Source organism: Melospiza georgiana, chromosome 1, assembly GCF_028018845.1.
Source record: "Melospiza georgiana isolate bMelGeo1 chromosome 1, bMelGeo1.pri, whole genome shotgun sequence".
In the NCBI taxonomy this organism is placed as follows: Eukaryota; Metazoa; Chordata; class Aves; order Passeriformes; family Passerellidae; genus Melospiza; species Melospiza georgiana.
This window is the reverse complement of record NC_080430.1, coordinates 9,153,945-9,175,274: the sequence shown is the minus strand read 5'-3', so window position 1 is coordinate 9,175,274 and position 21,330 is coordinate 9,153,945. Positions and strand designations below refer to the sequence as shown.

The following is a 21,330-nucleotide window of genomic DNA, read 5'->3' as shown; positions in this document are numbered from 1 at the left end:
CCTGACTTTCTTAATTTTCATGTGGCTTCACAATCTGGCTAAAGCACTGCTGCTTTGGAAATGCTAAGGACTCTGCCTTGAAGTGGGAAAGCAGCTCTATGTTTATTGTCCTTCATCTCTTCACCAGTTAATTCAGTTGGTTTTTTCTTTCTGTGCTAAGACCTTCTGTGCTTTTTTTAGTATTTCTCCCTGCCTCTTTTGCTGTTTTGATCAGTGATTGTTTTGTTTCATCCTTTGAAACTTCTTTTCATTTCAGTATTTTTTCATTAGGTACCAAATTCAATTTCGATGTTTTAATTTAAATGACAGATGCTGAGTATAAGAAGTGTGTATATCATTTAACATTGTGATAACTGCCTTGCAGGTCTTGGGTGTGCAGATACAGTGAGATTCCTAAGTGTCAGGTTTACCCTTGGGAGAAGTGCAGCTGACCCTTAATTCTGTGTCCTCATTTATTATCACTTTTGAAGTCAGTTTTTAAAAGCCTCAAAATACTTTCAAAGTAAGATGATAGAAAATCAGGAGGTTTCAGGAGTTTCAGAGCCAGGGCTACTTTGTGATTGCCTCATTTGCTGCTGCCATTTTAGTTCTGGGACAGGGTCAGCTTCCTGCTTTTGCACTGTTGTGAGGGCACACTTCCTTCTGACATCATCTGTGCCGAAGGTTTTTTGGGAATACAACAGCTTTTGAATCCTAGACAATGATCATGTAGCTGTCATCTCAGTGTTCTGCCATGTGTTCAGTGCAGTATTCCATGACACCTGACAAAGGAATAACCTGTGGTTCTTCCTCTTCTGCCATGGGCCCTACACCTTGTGGATATTTCCATGTTTCAGAAACATGTTGATCACTTAATTATTGATTGACAGACCTTTGATCAGCACAAAGCCCAAGTGTCAGGGCTGGAGGTGCCCTGTGAAGGAGACCTGTCAGCACCACCTTTCAGCCTCTTTTCCTTCTGTGCAAATGCTCCATGGCTGTAGTGGTGGGTGGATCCAGGAGAAAAACTGCACTTGGAAAGATGTTTTTAAACTTCGGTTTCAAAAGCAGTGCTCTGGAAGAACACTTTAGAGCTTAGTGTTTACCATAAGATGTTGTGGCTCTCACAGAAAGGCTGTTTGCTACCTGTATTTTTTTTAAAAAAAGCTCAAGGAGCATTTAATTCTTTTTTGGAATCATTAAGGATTTTATCAAAACTGAGGTTTCAAGCAGTTTTCATACTAAAGCTGATTTTTTCCTTGTTACATTTACTGATATTATAAAAAGAGTTCTTACCTAGAATAGACAATTCATTTCAACTCCCATTATTCAAGCATTTCACTATGAAATTTAAAAAACATTTTGATAAAGGTGTCTTACAGTTTTATAGTGACCAACAAACATTGTCTTGTGTGTTTAACCATATGTCTTCTGGTGTGCTATCTGTAAGAATTTTGCATCTAAATGTAAATGTAATAGAAGGAAATTTTTGTGTTTCCTAAAAAAATGTTATGATTATTTTGATCTAAATCTTGTATGCAATTTAACAGGAATCACCAGATTTGATCTCCTTGGAGACTTTGGAAGGTTCAACTGGCTGGGGAACTTCTACATTGTGTTATCTTACAACTTGCTCTTTGCTATCATGACAACGTTGTGTCTGGTCAGAAAGTTCACGTCTGCTGTGCGAGAGGAGCTCCTGAAGGCATTAGGTAACACAGCCCTGAAAATTCACTCTGTGCTTCACCATCTCTTTCTCCACCACTGACACCCTGATGTGCTACTGGTAAAGTTCTGTCACAGCTCACAGAATACTTTTTTTTCTGGAAATTTCTCTAAGTTAAAGTGTGAGGATGAATAACGTGTTGTTTTTTGAAGAGTCCAGAGCTAAGGTACAGTGTTGATTTCAGTGATATGCCTGTGGTACTTACTGGTCTTCAGTTGGATTTTCAGTCTTTGGAGAGCATAGAAACATTCTCATTGCTAGGAGCAATTATTCCACATTAAACTTCAGCTTGTCTATGGGTTGTCTTTCTTTTTTGTCTAAATCAACCTAGTAGTTCCCTATAAATAGTTAGCAGAGATCTCAACTTTGTTGTCATACTTTTTTTGGAACATCTATTCAGAAAATCATTGTACAGAATGTACAGAACCTTAGTAACTGGCTGAGTAAAACCTTTACTTGATATAATCAAAAATTTGATCAAATTTTGTGTTGATGTTTCTTGACCATTGAAGAAAGGATTGAAACACATTTGATACTAAGAGCATAAAATGTTTTTTATTTTTTTATTGTTATCACCCTATCTTATCTTTACTAATTAACAAAGCTCCTCTCTCTTTAGATCCCTAGAGTAGTATTTGCTTAAATTGAGAGGAATAATGGTGAAACTTTAGTGTTTCTTTGTAGCTGAGGATTCAGATAGAATCATCTAGAAGTTACTGATGTTAGTTTTCACTGTTTGAGTTGAGATGCTGAAACAAAATCCAAGCACTTCTCAGAATCCTCGTGGAAGATTAATTTAAAATTGTTGTAAAATAATTAGAAATAAAGTGTTTAATAAAAAATTACAGATGTTGAAGGCAGATTAAGAAACATAAAATGCAAGCACAGTAGGATAATGATCATTGGATTTGACACAAACAGGGAGTCACAAACCCTGAAATGTGCAGGTTCCTGGCACAAACTGGGTTTGTTTTCAATGCTGTACATCACAAACTATGTCTGTTAAAAACTGTCCCATGGAATTCAGAGAATGAGAACCAAAATTGGCCTATGACCAAAAAATTCACATATTAGGACTAGAAATAAGGCAATATTTAGGATATTTTGATTTTTTAGTAGTGCAGTCAATTTTGGAATTCCACTTCAACAATGCAAGAAGTTTAACTTTGCACATCATGGCACTTCAGTGTAGTCTACACAAAATGAATAAGAAATTTTTCCCAGGTTTGATCCTTAACTTCAGAGAACTTGATAGGAGACTTCAGAGAGAAACTGTACCAAGCAAGGAAGGACTGACATCATGTCTCTTTTGAATAAAATATGGCTAAATTTGCCATCTTTCCTCATCTCCCTCCTCCTCAAAAAGAGTAATTTAACTGCTTGCCTTGGGCAGGATGTGAGACTTGAATTAGCACTCACAATAGAGAATTGTGCAATAAGAACAAATGGCTGGAAACAGAGATAAATCAGTAATAGTGTAGTATAAAAATGTAATTTGACATATAAATAGTTTAGAGACATGATCTGGTCATCACAAATGACATTAAGATCAGCAGTGGGTGATTTACAAAAAGATGTTCTAGTTCAAAATAATTAATAATTAATTATCTAATGCAATTAATAATTTTAGGTAATTATTTAGGTATTTTTAGGCAACAGGGTAAACTATTGCAAGTCTTTCTTGGTTCTTAACATCTGAGTCTGTGATTTAAGCAATGGAAAGTGAGGGTTCTCCATCTCCCATGCTTATAATGGATTTTCTCACTTAAACAACACTGAGGGAATTTCCCAGAAGCAATTCTTACAGGAGGTAGAACATCTGTTCTGGTCTTCAGCAAATGTGAAGTCTGCAATCACAGAGTAGGATTTGGGTTCTCTGTGTTCTTTTGAATGCCTGTGTGCATGCAACAAGGGGGAGTCTAAGTTTTTCCTTATTCTGTAATGTTTTGCAGGATTAGATAAACTTCACCTATCAAACAATCCAAGAGACCCGGAGACAAAGCCTTCTGCAAATGGCCATCAGAAAACACTGTGATAACAATCACCTGCAGTCAGCAGAGCTGAAAACATCAACCTCATGGCATTCCTGTCATCTCATCAGCATTTTTATATTGCTTTTAGTTGTTAGTTTGGGTTGAGCCTTGTCTCATTTTGATGCTGTGTGCTTCTGAGGAAGTTAGGTGTATCGGATTCTTCTCTTTCCAGTGAACTTTTGGTCTGCTTGTTTATTTCCCAGCAAGTTAATGCAGGAGGTGCCTTGAAGACTGGAAGCTGAGGAGAAAAATGCATTCCTTTTTATTTGTTGACAGTTTCACATCTTTATTTTTAGACTTGCTACCATTTGAATGCACAGTACCTCCTGTGTTATACAAACACAGCTATAAAGAATAACTTTGGGACTTGATTAAAATAAAAAAAAAGAAAAAGAAGAAAACATACACTTGAAGGCCAATATGACCCTCACTGGAAATGTAAAGTAGCTGGAGTAGGTACCCATGACAGGAGATGAACAGCTCTACTGAGAGTGAGTTAAAAAGGACAGGAGAGATCCCAGTGCTGGATGCAGTAGGCTGTGTCATGGTGCCTTCTCAGCAGGCCAGTGTGTTTTCAGCTCTCTGTCCTTAGCTCCAGATGCCAGCTTGCTTTACTGGTGGTCAAACAATGTCTTACACAAGTCCAAGATGAAGATTAACTTCAGTGTTCAATCTGAGCCTAGTATGCTTTGTAAAAAGCTGTGTAGACCCTCTGTCGCAGCTCTCAGTTCTGTGAGCTGTTGTGCCCTGGAGGTCCCTTTCCCTACCCAAGACCCTTGTGAAATTTTTGATGAACTACTGTGTGTAAGCAGTACCTGGAATCAATGCAAGGAGCACAGGCCTAGGAGGCTGCAGTTGCAGTTTTCTACAATCTTTAATTTGAAGTAAATTTCTCTTGAGTTTATACTTCAGTTACCAGGATTTGTGTTCAGTGGCATAACCCAGTTATCTGTCACTGGCCTGTTTTTTAATGTACACATGTTCATGTATATAGGCCTATATGTGTAGATATCATAAATTAAGTTCTAAGGTTGTAGAGATGACAGTAGGTGGTTTGGTAAGTAAAATGTGTGTGTGCAGTCTTGGTAGTTTGAATTGCTGAAGTGTTGAACTGCTCAGAGGCCTTAGATTCAAGATGGCATCAGTGGGTGATAATGTCCTTTTTTGTAGCATTTCCTTGCAGCCTTAGGGAATCCTTCAAGCAGTTTATAGTAAAGAAAAATACCAAGTAAGTATTCAAAAATCTGGTTGCACTTTTGTCCTGCTCAGCCACAAGTAATCTCCAAACAGACTGGAATGGGGACACCTTCAGTGAGTGCCCCTTCATGTGGGGAGCCAGAAAATTTTCCTGTTCAATTCCTATTTCTGTGAAACAAGTCTGCCTGTCTGTAGTTTGAGGTCTTATATTCATTGGTGACAACTTGGTTTCCAGTGTGGTTCCAAAATAAGGTAAACCTTGTGTCAGAAACTCTTTGGCTGTTCTCTTGAGATGACTGCTCTGGGCTGTAGACCTTATTGCTGTGTGTGTGAATGTCTGCTTGTTTTTTTTTTTCCCTGAAGTGCTTCAAAAATCATGCTCCAGTACACATGAGGATTTATCATTTTTCAGCTGCCTTTTCTGACTTGAACTGGGGCATAATGTAAATATTTCTGTAGTAAATATGATGCTAGAGGATTACTTTTTTTTGTGTGTGTGTGATCAGTATAAATTCAAGGTTTATTGAACTGACTATTGATGTGTTGTATCAAGTCTTGGAAGAAAAAGTAAAATTATTTGATTTCACTAAGATTTACAAGCATCTTTTCTCTTGCTTAGTGCTGACACTTTAGTGAGAAATCTTTATCTGAGTCAAAGTTCTGCAACCAATAACAGAGAGCTATAATTAAAACTTGTTCTAAAATGAGTTTATATTTAAAATATTGGGAGATACATTATTAGGGGCATCAGCCAGGTATTCTCAGAGCTTATAGCCTTATGTATCGGCATCATAGTTAAAACCCAGTGAAATATGTCCCCTTTTCCATGCAAGTCATTGTATGACCAAAATTGTCCTCATGTCTTAATGGGGTGGTGAACTGTGGTGTGTGAAGCCAGTTAGCTTTTAGATAATAAATATTTCTGTTACAATGCTAAGACAGTTAATACACTCTGAAGAAATTAATATTAGGAATAAACCTAGGAGTATGAACCAGCATAAGTCTTGCTCTTTGTGCCTTTGGAGAGATGTTTGTCATGGCATCAGTGACCCAATAACACAGAAGAAGGTGGATTTTAATGTGTGTGTGGCTTCTGCAAGTGAGTTGGGCAATTACTTCAACTGAGCAGGAGCAGTTCCTGCTGAGAAGCACCCAAGCTTCAGGCAAGACTTTAAAATTCTTTCTCAGAACAAATTTTAGGGCCTTGACTGTGCCCACCCCTTCTGCTGGATTCTGCAGGCAGATGCGTGGGTTAAGGCTACCTTAGGGAAAACTTGACACTGGACTCGGTGGGATGGTTGAGGTGCTGTGTGGTTTCCAAGATGGATGAGAAATTCAGAATTACACTGGCAGTGTTGTGTTTTAAAATCAACTGCTGATATTGTGACATTAAAATATGCCTTTGGCCTTGAAGATGACGTGCTTATGCAAAGCTTTGTCACTGCATGCAGGACACAGGTCACTGTATACTTCTCACAGAATCATATGGTCACTTAAATACAAGCAACTGGTAATTCATTAATGGATATTGACAATACATTCCTGTATTTGACTCATGTAGAGTCAGGTGGTCTATACCTTCAAGGTATATACAGCTGATCTTAGTAACATTAACATCTGCCTCACTTCTTAGGAGGCAAAAAGCACATCAATGCTTCCATCTTCAACTAGATACCACACAAGACCAAAAAATAGATGTAAACTGAGTGTTTTAAGTTAGCTGTTTTTTGGCTTTTTTTTCTGTGTTGGTAGCACAATATTAAATGCAATTGCAGAACTGTAATATTTGTGGGATTTCTAAGCATGAAGCACACATGCTTATCACCTTAAGCTAAAAAATAGTAATATTGGTTACTGTACAAGTGACAGTTTTGCATTCATAAGGAGCTTTGTTTACTGTCTGTAATGTGCTGTTTATCTTTGGCCCTGTTCCTCTGATCCCTTTGACCCTGTTGGTTGTTTTAGTGTCATAGAAATGAAAAGATTTGACAAGTGGTTTCCCTTGTCTGGCTCCCAGCTACCCCTGGAGCACCAGTGGAGGGAGGGCTGGGCTGCCCACACAGGCAGGGAGGAGCTCCTGCAGCAGGTGCTTGGCAGGAGGGACATGGGGAGAGATCCTGGGGACATGTCCCCGGTGTCACCAGGAGTGTCACATCCTCCTCCCCTGTGTCACCAGGAGTGTCACATCTCCCTTGTGTCACCAGGGGTGTCACATCTCCCCGGTGTCCCCAGGAGTGATGGGCACCAAGGCCCTGCAGCCCCTGTCCATCCCACCATGTCTCTGCCACTCACCCCTGAGGCTGTGCAGCAGCTGAGGCTGCTTGAGGTGCTCACATGTGCCCAGTGCTGTGTAATGAAGACATGATGGCCCTTTTCTCAAAGAATTTACAGTCTAAATTAGAAAGGAGTAAGGTAGAAACAGAAAGCAGCTGGCCTCTTCCTGCATGTGGCTTTCCTTGAGTTCTTGTAGCATGCTCTAGGTTATTTCCCACCTCTTCTCCCTCTCCCAGAAGTGGCTTGGTGGTGTATGTACAGCAACTGAGCCTTACCCTTAGTGGACTGGCATCTAAAATTTTGAAGTAACAAATGCAGGAAAACAGCTAAATCCTGTTTAATGTGTTCTCTGATCTTGAAAATAGCGTATTTTTAAACCAGGGTGAAATAATCTAAGCAGAGACAGGACATTAAGGCCACATAAATAACCTCTTCAGAAAGAAACGTGCTTAGTTTTGTTTTAAAAGGTGTTGATGTGAACTGTGAAGCTTTAATTGCTGTAATGAAATAAGATTCCCTACCTCCTAGTATTAGGATTTTTGTTGTTATTTTAGTTGAATTGAGACAATATTGCCTACACTGACTTCCCTCCCCAACCCATGAACACTGAATTTGCTATTGGTAAGCTGGCAGGTTATTTCAGTCACGTTGTCAGATTTGAACTTTACAAAAATGCTACTTTTGAATTTATCCCATTCAGCAAGAGCAAACTAAGGCCACAGCCACCAGCCACACAGTGATACAATATCTACCCCCTTTTCTACTTTGCCCCCTTGAGATAGACAAAACATGAAACAGCAGAAGAATCCACATAGTTTTGATTTATGCACTGTAAGAAAACACACCAGAAGGCAACTTAATTGGAAGGCTTTTGAAATATTTCACAATTGAAGCACCTAGAACTCTTCAGAGATAAAAAAAATGTGTATCATTAGTATACAAATGTCAGTTGTATGTTCTCTAAATAAGCCAGTAATTCACTGACACTGAAAAAAAATTCATCACTTCTTAAAATCTCCTTTGTGATTCACAGTGAAACAGTATCTTGGACTTTTATAGAAGCCTGTGAACTTCTGAAGGTATCTCTGTCTTGGCAACAGAAACCTTAGGATGCTTGCTAGTTTTGTGTTAACTGCCATATTTTATCAGTAACTTTTTAGCTTCATTTAATGCTAATGATTTTTTTAAAATATACATAGCATTATATGTTTTGACAAATACAGAAGGTGACTCCAAACAGTCAAAGAGATAGTGTGAGAAATATCCTGTAAATTCTGATATTCTTGACGCACTGATTCCAAGCTAATTAGAAATTATCTGTATGAAGGCCTTACATCAAATATAAATTAGGAGATCCTGATTCTTAAAGGCTTTTAGGTATCTGAATGTTGATATGTACCTACTTGAGCACTTTGGAATGCTGCTTCTGGATGGTTGTTGATCACTAACCCCAAGCACTTGTTGCTTTCCTCCCTACCCCCATAACATTGTTTTATAGTCAGCATCACTGGATGAAGCTCCTTTCTTGGGCTGTATTTTGCATTCTTCCTCTATTCCCTGCTTCCATAGATACCAGCTATTGAAGTATTGGGGCACCTGCTTTGATTTTCATGTATTTCTTTTCCTACATAGAGAGATATTAATTCCCTAGTTAGAACTGGTCTTCCACTACAAAAATGTTCACATTTATGAATTTGTTTTTAACCACTAGATTCTGTTTAAGCAATCTTGTCACTAACAAGGGTCCTCTAACAAATTACCAAGAGCTCAAGTCAGTTTGGATCATGAGTGAGAGGGTTTAGTCACTGTATATATTTGTGCTTTGAGCTTCCAGGGCTGTGAGGGTACAGCCCCACTTGTCAGTGAGGGGAAGGAGCTGGTGTGGCCCCTGGGAGCCCTGGGGTGGTGTCACTGCAGGGTGGCTCCTGCTGGGTTCCTGCTCTGCTGTGGGGTGTGCAGAGAGACCTCCCTCAGTGGGAGCTGGGCACACCTTGTGTCAGCTCTCAGCAGGGTCAGCCTGTGAGAGGTGCTGAGCTCAGGCTCTTCACCTTTCTCTGGATTTTTGTATTTCATGTGTATGAGCATGTTTTGGGCCTTCTCTCCCCGTGTGAGTTGTCATTCAGAGAAGTGGCATGATGGTGATACCTGTGCAGTGATTCAGTGGGTGTGTTTAAATGTTTAAGAAGAAGATTGGCTGGTGCATGATTTCCTGTTTCCCACTAACCATGAGTTTTTTCCAGTCTGGACCAAAATTCTTAAGAGTCACAAAATCTCTCTGAGTACTTTCTCCTCCTTGGCTTTATATAACAAAAAAATTCAGTCACTTTTACTTTCTTAAAGGTAGCTTTCAAAGTAGTTTTGCCTTAGTTAGTGTGATTTCTGTTGCTTTAAGGAGAATTGGATAGAAAAAGAAAATATATTTAGGTATGGGATTTGAAATATTGGTGTGTGTGTATGAAACACATGTACACAAAATATTTCCTTTCCTGTGGGGTTTGGGCCCAACCCCACATTACCTAAATAGAGATCATGTGTTGCTCTTGTCTCCACTAATTTTTGTATTTAAAATTCCCAGTGAGGATGCTGAGGATGTTCTCAGGGTGCTGCTGGCACCCTGATCCCTGTCACATGGAATTGGCTTCATGTGTGCTTAGGTGGCATGACCATAAAACCACAATTCTGAGCTGGCCTTTCCGTGGCTGTTGATGCTTCTGGCTGGGCTGTGATGATGGCAGCAGGTACCTTCACTGTGCACATTCAGGGTTTCACTGCAGTGTTCCTGGTTAATATCACAGTTTACAAAAACAATTGTAAATTACGCACAATCTCTGAACTGCGTGAGGCTGGGAGGTGCTGAATGGAGCTGGTGGTCCCCTCTTGGTCTGATTTGTGCTTCAGGTTTTGTAAACTCCACAGTCTTGAGCAGCTGACTTCTCTTTCACATGGATGTATCTGACCAAGGTATAACACAGCTGAAAAATTGTGCTTTGAGTGTTACTTTAATCCCAACAGTTTTGGTGTAGATACCTTCTCCCCATCAAACCCTTCCTGGTTCATTTTAGGTCACCCAGAATTATGGTTTATAATGTTCTCTGTTGTGGGTATTTTGTTGTGTTACAAAAAAAAAAAAATCTGCTGCCTTAGCTAGGCTGATATTTTTGTTTTGTTTTGTGGAAAGCAGTGGTAATATGTTTTTTTCCTTTGTTTGAAATGTTACACTGAATGTTTTGTAGGAAAATTTTTTTTTACCGTGTTTTCAATAAAGGTAAAGTGTGATTTATAGCAGAGTTTTGTCCTTTTTATTATTATAAGCAATGAAGAAATAATCTCTGTCATTCTAAGTTATCCTGTCTGGAATTGGTATGAATAGTTGTGTTCTTCTCACTTCTTCTTTCTCCCAGCTTAACCCGCTTTTGAAATTCTCAAATGGTTGCATTTCTAAAATATCTGAGGTAGGGAATGTGATGGAGATTCCTCTACATTCAGAGGCGTCACAGCCCTGTGTTTTAAGACAGGTGTGCAATTAATTGGAACTCTCTGCTTTAGGCCAGTGGGGATTGTTTATAGCAAAGTATGCTCATTATGTAATTTGTAAGTAATTTGCAATTCCTTAATAGTTTGACTGAAGGGCAATTTTTACATGTTAAACCCCTGACCACCATGCTTCCTAAACTGTCTGTAACTTAAACAGCTTCAGACTTTAAATTCCATTTCACAGGAGAGTTTAGGCTGTTTTTAAAGTTCAAGGATCACGTGGCTGGAAGGGACCTGGAGATGTTTGATCCATCCAGCTGCACAGGATCAAACATAGCTCCATTATTGCTGGTATTTAACCAGCCTGGCAGGGCTGTCTGTGATGGGATTGCTGTGCTGTCTCCAGGCAGTATATTCCACTGTTTAATTGTCCAAGATTTCATAAATGTCAAATGTGAAGGGCCCTGGCCATGCTTTAAGCTTTAATTTTGTTCTCAAACATCCATAGTAAAACAAGTCTTTCTGCTTGCACTGCTTTTTCCATGCCTGAAAGGTTACATTTCCCTTTATTTTCCACACCTGAAAGGTTACATTTCCCTTCATTTTCTATATGAGAAGTGACCCCAATTCCCTCAACAGTTTTATGGAGGCCTCTTATCATCCTTTTTGCTGTCTGTGGGGATGCTTATGTATTTTTGGAAATGCAGAGCTCAAGTGGAGACAGAAACCTCCAAGCTTGAGCTCTGGCACTACGTCGTATCTTCAGTACTTTTTTCTTTGTACTTTTTGGGCTTGGTTGGTTTGGTTTTTTGACAGACAGTGGGAGAAGAGGGATCTCAGATGTTGTCCTCATTAGAGATTTTTATGCCGTTTTACTGCCTTTTGCGTATGTTTCTGCATATTGCATATAGGACTGGGCAATCTCATCTTCATACCTGAAGATGCTCCCACAGGGACTCAACAAAATAAATACCTAAAAGGATTGCTTTTCTTGAATTTAATCATCTTGAGTGCAACCCCAGCTCACTGTGGCCACTTCCTCCTAATGTACCCCTGTGTCTGAAAGCTCTGCAGGGTTTCACACAGGTCTGTGTATCTCTGCCCATAAATGTGTGCAGCAGTTTTAAGGGACATTTTGACATCTGTATCATGACCAGGCAATGTGAGCCTTTCTCTCAGTTTATTTCCTGGGACAGAAAACATGCTAGGAAAAGGAGGATCCATTTTTTCAGGGAGTGTGGTTTGGATAGTGGGAGGTGAGGTCAGACAGCCTCATGGCACCTGAACAATTTCTTACTGTTTTATTTCACTTCTTTTTCTTCTGGTAGCTTTTCTCTACCAGCACATCTGCTCCCTTCCAGCTGTGAAAGTGACCCTCCATAGCATATATCAGAGTATTTAAAATGAACTTTTCTAGACCCAAAGAAGTTGAGAGCCCAAATCTCACAAAAATCCTTCAGAGATGATGTGGAAAACTCACTTAAGAATTTATATAAGCTTTGAGTTTCCTAAATTTTCTGCTAACATGATCTTATTCTTTTGATTCTGTGGTCTGATTCACTGCTGAGAACTGTTCTGACTGTGTTCCCAGATGATCCCAAACAGAACAGGATATTGAAAGGATGTATCCATTTGTCAGTGGAAATAGGATTTGTTTCCTTGTTAGTAAATGCTGATTTAGCAATGTACCATAAAAAGTTCCCCGAGAGCCTTTGTATTGTGGATGTATTTAAATCCCAAAATGATGGGAAAAGCAGCAGCCCCTCCTGTACTCTCTGAGAGAATTCCGTGTAGCAAAGAGCAGGTTGGAAAAAACCTGGTGCTTCCCCTCAGCACTGCTCAGTGCCAAGAAAGAAACATCCCATTCTCTCGTTCACACTGACCTTCAGTGGTATGTGTAAAACACAAAACAAACAAACAACAGTCCCACCTCAGGCCTCCTCCAATATTTACACTTTGTGATCTCCAAACAGTCCTGACTGGTAACACCATGTGCTCTCTGAATGAGAAAGCATTGAAACCTTGCTCGTATCTTTAATATTTTAATGTGATTATGTATTTAATTAATAACAGCCCTGGTAAGTTTTACCTGACCGTTGTTAGCTGGGTTCTAGAACTGGATCTCTGCATTGCAATTTGAACTGCTCTTACTGATTTCATATTAAAATCTGGCTTCAGGAGGAACAAGGTAAGATTACACCCAACTCATATAATTTGGGGTTTCTGTTCACCATCAAGTAAAGGTTGATCACTTTAAAACACTTCTGAGTTATGCTTGGTCATCATGTATAGTGATATCAGACTTGACCAGGCCTGACCTGGTGGTGAAAGCAAGTGAGCATCCCTGAGCTGGAACTGTAAAAAACAAAAGAAGACTATTTTCCTGCATGAGACAGGGATCTATGAAGTTCCTCTGCTGCTAAGATACCATCTTTGAGCTACTCTTGGATTTTCTGTAGTATGATCTGACCCAGCTCACATCCGTCAATCAGTAAATAAAGTCTAAGGTTGGGAAGAAAGAAAGAAGTGTAACTAAAATTTAACCCAGAATTTTTGTTAACTGGTAAGTCAGTGTGAACTATCAATGTGAATGGAAAGGAAATCAGCATTTTAAATAATTGTTATTGTCATGTTCTAGGACATAAAAATGAAATTTTAATACATAATATCGAATAACTTTTTTTTAGCCTTGAATAACTGAAACAGAGCAATTGAATTTATTTCTGAAAACACCATACCCTGTCCATTTTATGTCTGAGACTTCCTAAAGCTTGGACAGAGTGGCAGAGAGTGACTGTGCAATCCCCCATCGGTATGCAGAGCTGCATCAGTCATCTGTACAGCAGCCCAGGACTATGATAAAATGAAACCATGAAACAAAGCACCGAGGTGAACTTTGTCCATGGGGAAGCCTTTTTAAGTGATCCAATGTCAGCAAATTGCTTACTAATGTGTTGACTTATGGCAACCCTCAAAAGTAAAATGAAAAGGCTGGAATTTACAGCATATCAATGAATCAGTTGATAAGCTTTTACTGGTTTAATATCCTCCTAGTTTTGCTGCTTGGAGCCACTTCAGGTTAGCAACAGAATGTTTACCATCTCTGTGTGATAAAGGAAGTCAAATGACTAAACAAATTCCAGGACCATTATACTGTTTGGTGAGATTTAAATTAAAATCGTTGGGAGAAATCATGTGGAGGGGGGAGGAAGAAACTAAAGTCAACTGCATCATTTCCCAATGACTTACCTCCTGCTTCCTAAACAATGGCAGGATTTTTAGCAGAGCTGGAGATAATGTAATGCATTAGAAAAGATTTAATTGCACCAATAAAAGGCTATACCACAATTAAATGACATACAGAGTGACATTTATAGGGAGGATCAAAGAAATTCACTACCTAACATGCTGAAGCAACACCCTGCTCTCTGTGTATGGGAGTGCTAAAAAAGTAGCCTACTTTGGTTTCAGTGACCTTTCTTATCTCCTTTGATCTAGATTATTAAAAATTTTAATGCCAGGTGTAATAAGGGCTACTGTAGCACCCTGAAACAAGCAATATGTGTCCTTCCTGGTACTAATATTTCAGATCTTGTTTTTTATTTTCTGATATTTATTTAAGCATATGAAACTTGACATTTAACCTTTGTGATCCTTCCAAAGGTGGCAGGGTTATTAAAAAAATAATTGGGTTTTTTTCTGCTATTGTGATGCCATTTGGTTATGCTAATGTTTAGGGAGTGACATTTTAAAAGCACAGTTCAATTTTGAGAAGCAAATTCTATTTTAGAAGAGCTTTTTAGTGGCTGGAAATGGATAGCTCCTTGTGAAAACTTTCTTTAATGTTTTAATTAACCAACACTTTAGGAGTGAACAGCAGGAAAACTCATCTACAGTTCCCACTTGAAAGCCACTAAGGAAAATAAGTGCAGGTCCTTTAATCATGACTTGCACAGAATTTATTCAAACCTAATCATTATGAGAGGACTTTATAAATTTATTCTTAATAGAAGGTGGAAAAGCAGTGCCCATTTTGTTCCCTGTTGGATGAAGATCTTCCCGTGGCTTTTTGAGATGTGGGCAGCCAGGTGCCACAGGCAGGGACCCTAAAGCCAGCCCAGGGCAGGTGGCTTGGAGGGATTCTGCTGTAGCAGAATTTCAGAGAGAGAAATTGTGACCACTGACATTCAGCTGCAGCTTTGAGCACATTTAGGAGCCTTCTCCAGCCTCCTGTAGCTGAGACCTTGTTTCATGGCTTTGCATGGTGCTTGGGCCCATGGGAAACTGGCAGCCTTCTTGGGAAAAATGCCTATATTTTCTTCCCCAGACTTTCAAACAGCAGGAAAGCCCAAGGGTTGTCTGTTCTAGTGTTGCTTCTTGAGGACAGTCACAATCCACTGGCAGGTTAATTTATTCCAAATTAAGGGCTTGAGCACTTTTGAGTGGAACATGGAACATCAGTCACCTTCATATTCTTCAGTCACCTTCATATTCAGCGTTCTTCAGCCACCTTTGTATTCTTTTTCTCTGCTCCAGGGAAGGATTTTGCACTGGTTCTAAAAAGGATGGAATGAGCAGACTGACAGAACAACAGTGCTGCCTGTTCAGTGTGAATGAGAAGGAATGAGTGAAAAGGGAGGGAGGAAACTCCTGATATTCAGGAGTTCTGGTTTAAGGAAGCTGAATTGCCCCAAGGAAGCAAATACAGCAAAGCATTTTTTCAAATAGTTGCTTTCTTAATTTTCTATCCTTAGGAGGCACTGCTTCCCTTAAGTCTTTAGACTCTTTTCTAGCAATATATCCCCTCCAGGAAGCTTAAATTCTGTAAGACAATTCTGCTCAAAAAGAGGAAACTTGAATTTTTATAATTTAGTTATTTATATGAAACAATGATTTATTACTTCTTATTTTTAACTTTAACTTTTCCAGTGCATACATTCTGTCTAGTTTCTTACTAAAAGTGTAATTCATTTGGAACATTATTAAGAAATAAATAAATATTGTCTGGTGACACACCTGTAGCAGAAGTAAAGCTTACCTAATTAATTCAATTTAACTAAGCATGCCCTATCATGTATTACTCCTGTCAGATACTGCTCTTTTCTACACATGGGACAACTTTTTACTTGTAAATTTTTCAAAGATTTTCAGACATCACTGAAAAAATAATTATGATTATAATTACTTGCAATATATTTAATCTCATTGGTACAGATGAAACAGACTAGATTACAGAATGTAAAAACAGTTTTAATTAATTAATCAATCCATGAACAACATGCACATTTTTAAAATTAAAGTGTTAAGAGAATTTTGTAAGTCTCCACATATTCACATGAAATTTCATGGATTAAATTATTCCAGGTTAGAATACTTCTGTATAGTTCAGTTACAATTGATGTTCTTCCCATGTGCTTTTAAAAAAGGTTATAAAAAAGAATAAAGTGCTTCATCATAAAATAGCTTTAAATTATATTTCTTACCATAAAAATCTGGAATCAAAATTCCTTTTCAAGATGATTACATTTAATTCATTAAGATATTCACTTAGGTAGTTTAATTAAAAGACTCATGTATTATGTGCTTGAATAGTTATATATAAAAATGTACTCCCTTAATGGACTACATGGGAACATGAATGCAGCACCTGTTTTTTCAAAGGAAAGAAAACAACCCCAGAACCAAACCTGACTTTAAAGCATTCTAACAGCTGAAAAGGAAAAAAAATGCTGACAAGAAAAATTCTGAAAGGTCATCAGTTTGCTTCTGTGATTACTGCACTCTTTTGAGTGAAAACAAAATTACTTTGTGAAATTGTGAATTTTGTGTTAACAGCACATGAGGTGGCAGAAAGGAAGAAATGGCAACTGCTACTGGCTGGAGGAAAAAATGATAAACCAAACATTTAAAATGAAATCTGATTAATTTTCCTCCCCTTTCCCAACAGAGACATTACATTTCAAGAGGTGATGCACATCAAATGCAGCGTTTCTCACATGCAGTAAAACAAAAGAGAAAGAAAGTTGACAGGCTACAAGAAAAATTCACCTTTATCTGACCTACACTCCCACCAAATGCTGATGATCTCTGTGCTGACAAAAGATACAGAGCTGGACAAAAAAAGCAGTTGGCTCTTAGGGGAAGGGGCAGCTGGGGAAGGAGTGAAGCCCAGAAGAAGCCCAGAGAAGCTGGAGGGAGAGCTTTCACATACAGTGGCTTTTCCCGTGAAAAAAGCTAAGGAAACACCAAGGGCAAAAAGAATTCCAGAGGCATTTGCCTTTTTGTGCCAAATCTAAAGTAACCTTCTTAATGAGTGCTGTCTTTTGCTTCCTCTTGTGAAGTTTCAGACTTTCAGGGTAGCCAGAAATTGGCAGATCTTTCCAAACCTCTCCCACCTGTCTGTGGACAGTTGTTCACCTCCAGCTAATCTTGATGTTAAAAGAAGCAACAGCCCCACATCTAAGGATATTCAAAGATTTGATTCACAACACACACTTGGTTGTGAAAAGTCTTCTAAAAAAATTTAAAAGGGGAACAAGCAGAAAAACTACCCTAAAATGCACTGTGGAAAGGAACTTTTAAGCAATTGGAATAGTTCTTCAAATTACCATCATCACCTCTCTGAAGCAGCTCTCTGTTCCATCAGTCACTTGTCTCTTTTGCTCAATATTTTCAAGATGATGGATTAGAGAATGTAATAAAGCAAGATGTGTTTATGCCCATGCTACACATGGGCATTGAGCAGGCCATCGAGGTAAAATGCAGGCGTTTCATCAAATAACCTGGGGAAGTGACTGTCTGGCATTGGGTGTACACCTGCTTTGTTTCCCAAATAGAAATAACTGTTTTATGCATCTGAAATTAATAAAGCTTTTCAGAAGGCGAAAATATCTTGAATTGTACAAACAGCAAATGTCTCCCTGATGAATGAAGGCCAGAATCATATCTACAAGGAGTTTATTTGAAACAGAAAATAGCCTATACCTGCTTTGCAAGAACAGATAAAAAGGCTTCTCTACTGTCATAACACCAGAAGTGCACAAATGCTACCAATCTTCCTCTACCATATCATGTTCAAAATAATATCAGAGTTGGCCACTGAGTTGGTCCACTTACTAAAAGTAGAATTAATTTTAAAGTGTTATAAAGAATTAAAAGTAGAATCTTTTCTTCATTTCTTCCTCCAGCTGATGACTTTCAACAGTACCTCAAGAAAATAAAGTAAGTAAATACAATTGTGAGTCCACACAATTATTCAGTTATATTTGTACCCTGGGTCGAATTGCAAATTCCTTCCTGAATATTGGACAGCACTGTATGGATTTTCCATGCTGTGTGGAGCTCTTTACCCATTCTTCAGCAGGAAATGAAAAGGAAGGGTGCTCAACTACTCTGTTTTTTTTTTTTTTTTTTGGTTCACAATGAACCAAAGAAAAAACCCAGAGAAGCTGTGGCTACTCCATCCCTGGAAGTGTTCAAGGCCAGGCTGGATGGGGCTCTGGGCAACCTGGGGTAGTGGAAAATGTCCCTGTCCACTTCAGGAAATGGGAACTGGATATCTCTAAGGTCCCTTCCAGTCTATGCCATGAATGGATTAGCTATTCAGTAACTATCGGAACCTCTTTTACATACAGGATTTAGACAGGATTTTTTACTGTACATTTTTATTTGCTGAGTAATTTGAATTTATTTTTATACTTTTCAGAGCCATTAAAATGGGATTAACTAAGGAATGTAAAAACATAATTTCAAAAAAATCAGTACAAATAAAATGTCAGAATTGTGATTTTTTTCCTCAGCATTGCATTTATGCATTCTTAAAAATAAAAATTAATCAAGTGGTATAATAAAAAATAGTGGCTGCTGCTGAAAAATTGTGAAGTTTAATGAGGCTGTGACATAAGAAAGAGAAATAAAGAGCATGAAGAGACAAAGAGATGGTCACAAGAGGCCAGTGATACTGTCACTGTTACAGCTGAGCTGTCCATCTCCAGCAATGAATGTGAGGTGCCTGCTGCACGTAGATGTGAAATCTCTGCTTTCTTAAAGAAGGAATCAGTGAAATTCCTTACATGTGAAATATTTACTGCCTGCCCCCACAAGTGCCAGATAAAGTCCAATGTCAGTACCTCAGCTGTAAAAACCAAGTGCTAGCAGAATATAGAAATCTATCACCTTTGAAGAGCAGAAGAAGCTGCTTGTGTTGGATGACCAGAATCCATGGAGAAACGTCCAAGGTTTGTGTAACAAGCCGTGTGTAACTTGAGTCCATGGTGAGGTTTTAATGGTGTTTGACAAAACAAGAAAGGAAGAGCAACCTGCAATAATTACAATGCAAGGTGATGACACCTAGATGAGAGCTCAGCCCTAGATGGGAAGGAAAGGGTAAACTCCTTCATTCATACCAGAATCTTTGCACAAATCTGACAGTACTATGCAGCACATATTTGTTCTGTGTAAGCTTTCAAACCCCCATCAGGCAGCTTGTGCATCCAAACCATTTCTCATGAAGAAAAAAGGAATCCCAGCAAATCATGGGGTTTTGGTGATCCCCTTGCTCAAGTGTCTCATTATTCTAGGGCAGGATTTGTTAATTTTTGAGGCTAAAATTCTCCTTCTGAGCTCATCCATCTACAGATGTATATCGTTAATCATCTGAAATTTGCACAAACTGCCTTTGATCTTTTAAAAGAACTTTTGAGAGGTACTAAAGGATCTATCAGGAATACTGCCTTCCCTTTAGTTGAACTATCTGCCTAACCCACTTCCTTGTGAGGTCATGACACCCTTCAAACATAAATCAATTTCAATCTGCGTTTTAGAGCAACGGCTTTGAGGTTTCAGCTGGGTCAGTTTATGCTTTTGGAACAATGTGGGGAGGGATTTCCCTGCATGTGGTTTGGTTCACCTAGACCCCACCTGGTTACTTTTGTTATCCCATTTTGGTGGCTCAATCTATGGAGTGATGGCCTCTGTGATGAGAAAATCTGGGTACAGGGGGAGTGAATAAGAAAGCAAAGCAGGGACAGCATGAAAGATACCTTCACAACCTAAAAAAATGCCTGATTTTGATTTCTTTCCAAGCACTGTGGTCAGAGAATGTTTTAAGGAAGAAAATGAGATGGCTTTGTGGAAAGCCTTCTGTATACCCCCAGGGTAAGAGAGAATTCTTATTTAAAGCCTTCAAAAATGGTTTATTTAAACTGCCAAACAAGAAGAGATTGGCAGCAAAGCTGAACTTCTATATAATACAGACCAGATGGGACACTTGTGAGAGACAGGTTGTACAGGTGTTTTGAGGGAAAACTTTTATACAGCAGAGTTTCTGAGGGAAACTTGGTGGCAGGACACACAAGGAGGGACGTGTGGTCAAAGAAAAAGGCTGTGTGGAGATATTCTCAAAGCAGCACTTTGAAAAGATACAAGCAATGAAAAACTACATTTATCACAGCTCAGGACATCCAAGAATTTTCATCCTTATTCATCAAGTTTAAAAGCCCAACCCATTTACTGACACACCCATTTACAACCAATAAAATAAACCTTATTGAAGCATTTATATAAATTAACCTTTAAACTATTACTGCTGGATTTTAGGAATCAAACCCCTATTGAAAAAAATGAATGACACAGACCTCTTAAACTTTCTTTTATTACCCATAAACTCAAGAAGAAACTGTTCCATTAAATGACATTTTCAAAGTTGTTTTGCAGTTTCAATGTTTAAACCACACAATCCTTATTAAGGAAGAGAAAGTTTGACAGATGCATTTTGAGATAATAATATAATATTATTATTATTATTATTATTATTATTATTATTATTATTATTATTATTATTATTATTATTATTATTATTATTATTATTATTATTATTATATGAGATATTATATGATAATATTGGTGAAATAATATGAGAATATTGGTGAAAATACAACAAAGTAAAACCCAGGAACAATTGAAATTTCAAAAAGTATTTCAGCACAGTCTTTTGAATCCCTTTCACCAATATCTGTGTGGGAAAACTCAGTCAGTGCTGTGATTTAAAGAGAAAACATTTTGTCTTTCTAATAACAGCAGAAAACATGCTCACACCTGGGCTGCATTTTTTCACCTCAGCCTTTAGCTTCCATAATCACTCATCACTGATGTTCATTTTAACCCCAATACCTCTTCTCTGTTTTTCCCCCTGCTATCCTCTCTTCAGAATGAACCAAAGAAAAAACCCTGCCCTCTTTAGAATTATAACCATGTAAATATAGTGCTAATTACCTCATCTTATTACCTTTGTCCTGCCACTGGTTACACTCCCTTGTTTTGCACTGCCTGAAGTCTCCCTCTGAATTTTCAGCAGATTCCAAAGGCAGATGTGCCTGGATGGATCATCCGTAGTTTAATGGGTTCCCTCTGGAGCTGGGACTGCTGTGACAGTTCCTGTGGCAAAGCCAACCTGATCTTCAGGGAGGCCAAAGGGTGTTTGCATGAAAAAGATTAAATAAACCAACTATTAACAATGATGAAAGTTTATTATACTCAAAACTGCAAAATTTGGAGCCAGAAGGTTCTTTGAGTAGTGCCCAATCAAGGCAACAGAAAGGATGGACACAGGAAGAGGTTTGTGGTAAAAACAGTGTTGAAATCTTTAGA

General features: G+C 38.5%; 2 protein-coding genes across 2 annotated transcripts in view; one reads left to right on the top strand and one right to left on the bottom strand.

Moving 5' to 3' along the window:
• LMBR1 (limb development membrane protein 1) overlaps positions 1 to 10,494 on the top strand; it is a 69,793-nt gene extending 59,299 nt beyond the window's left edge. The window contains exons 16-17 of the mRNA XM_058023341.1: positions 1,530 to 1,691; positions 3,658 to 10,494. Coding sequence (XP_057879324.1) covers positions 1,530 to 1,691; positions 3,658 to 3,740 — 245 coding nt within the window. The 3' untranslated portion in view covers positions 3,741 to 10,494. The remainder of the gene's footprint in view (positions 1 to 1,529; positions 1,692 to 3,657) is intronic.
• A 4,860-nt stretch (positions 10,495 to 15,354) lies between these two features.
• The window catches only part of RNF32 (ring finger protein 32), an 82,442-nt gene continuing 76,466 nt past the window's right edge, over positions 15,355 to 21,330 (bottom strand). Inside the window, 5 exon segments of the mRNA XM_058039023.1 lie at positions 15,355 to 15,518; positions 15,722 to 15,801; positions 15,803 to 15,837; positions 16,310 to 16,330; positions 17,955 to 18,037. Coding sequence (XP_057895006.1) covers positions 15,355 to 15,518; positions 15,722 to 15,801; positions 15,803 to 15,837; positions 16,310 to 16,330; positions 17,955 to 18,037 — 383 coding nt within the window.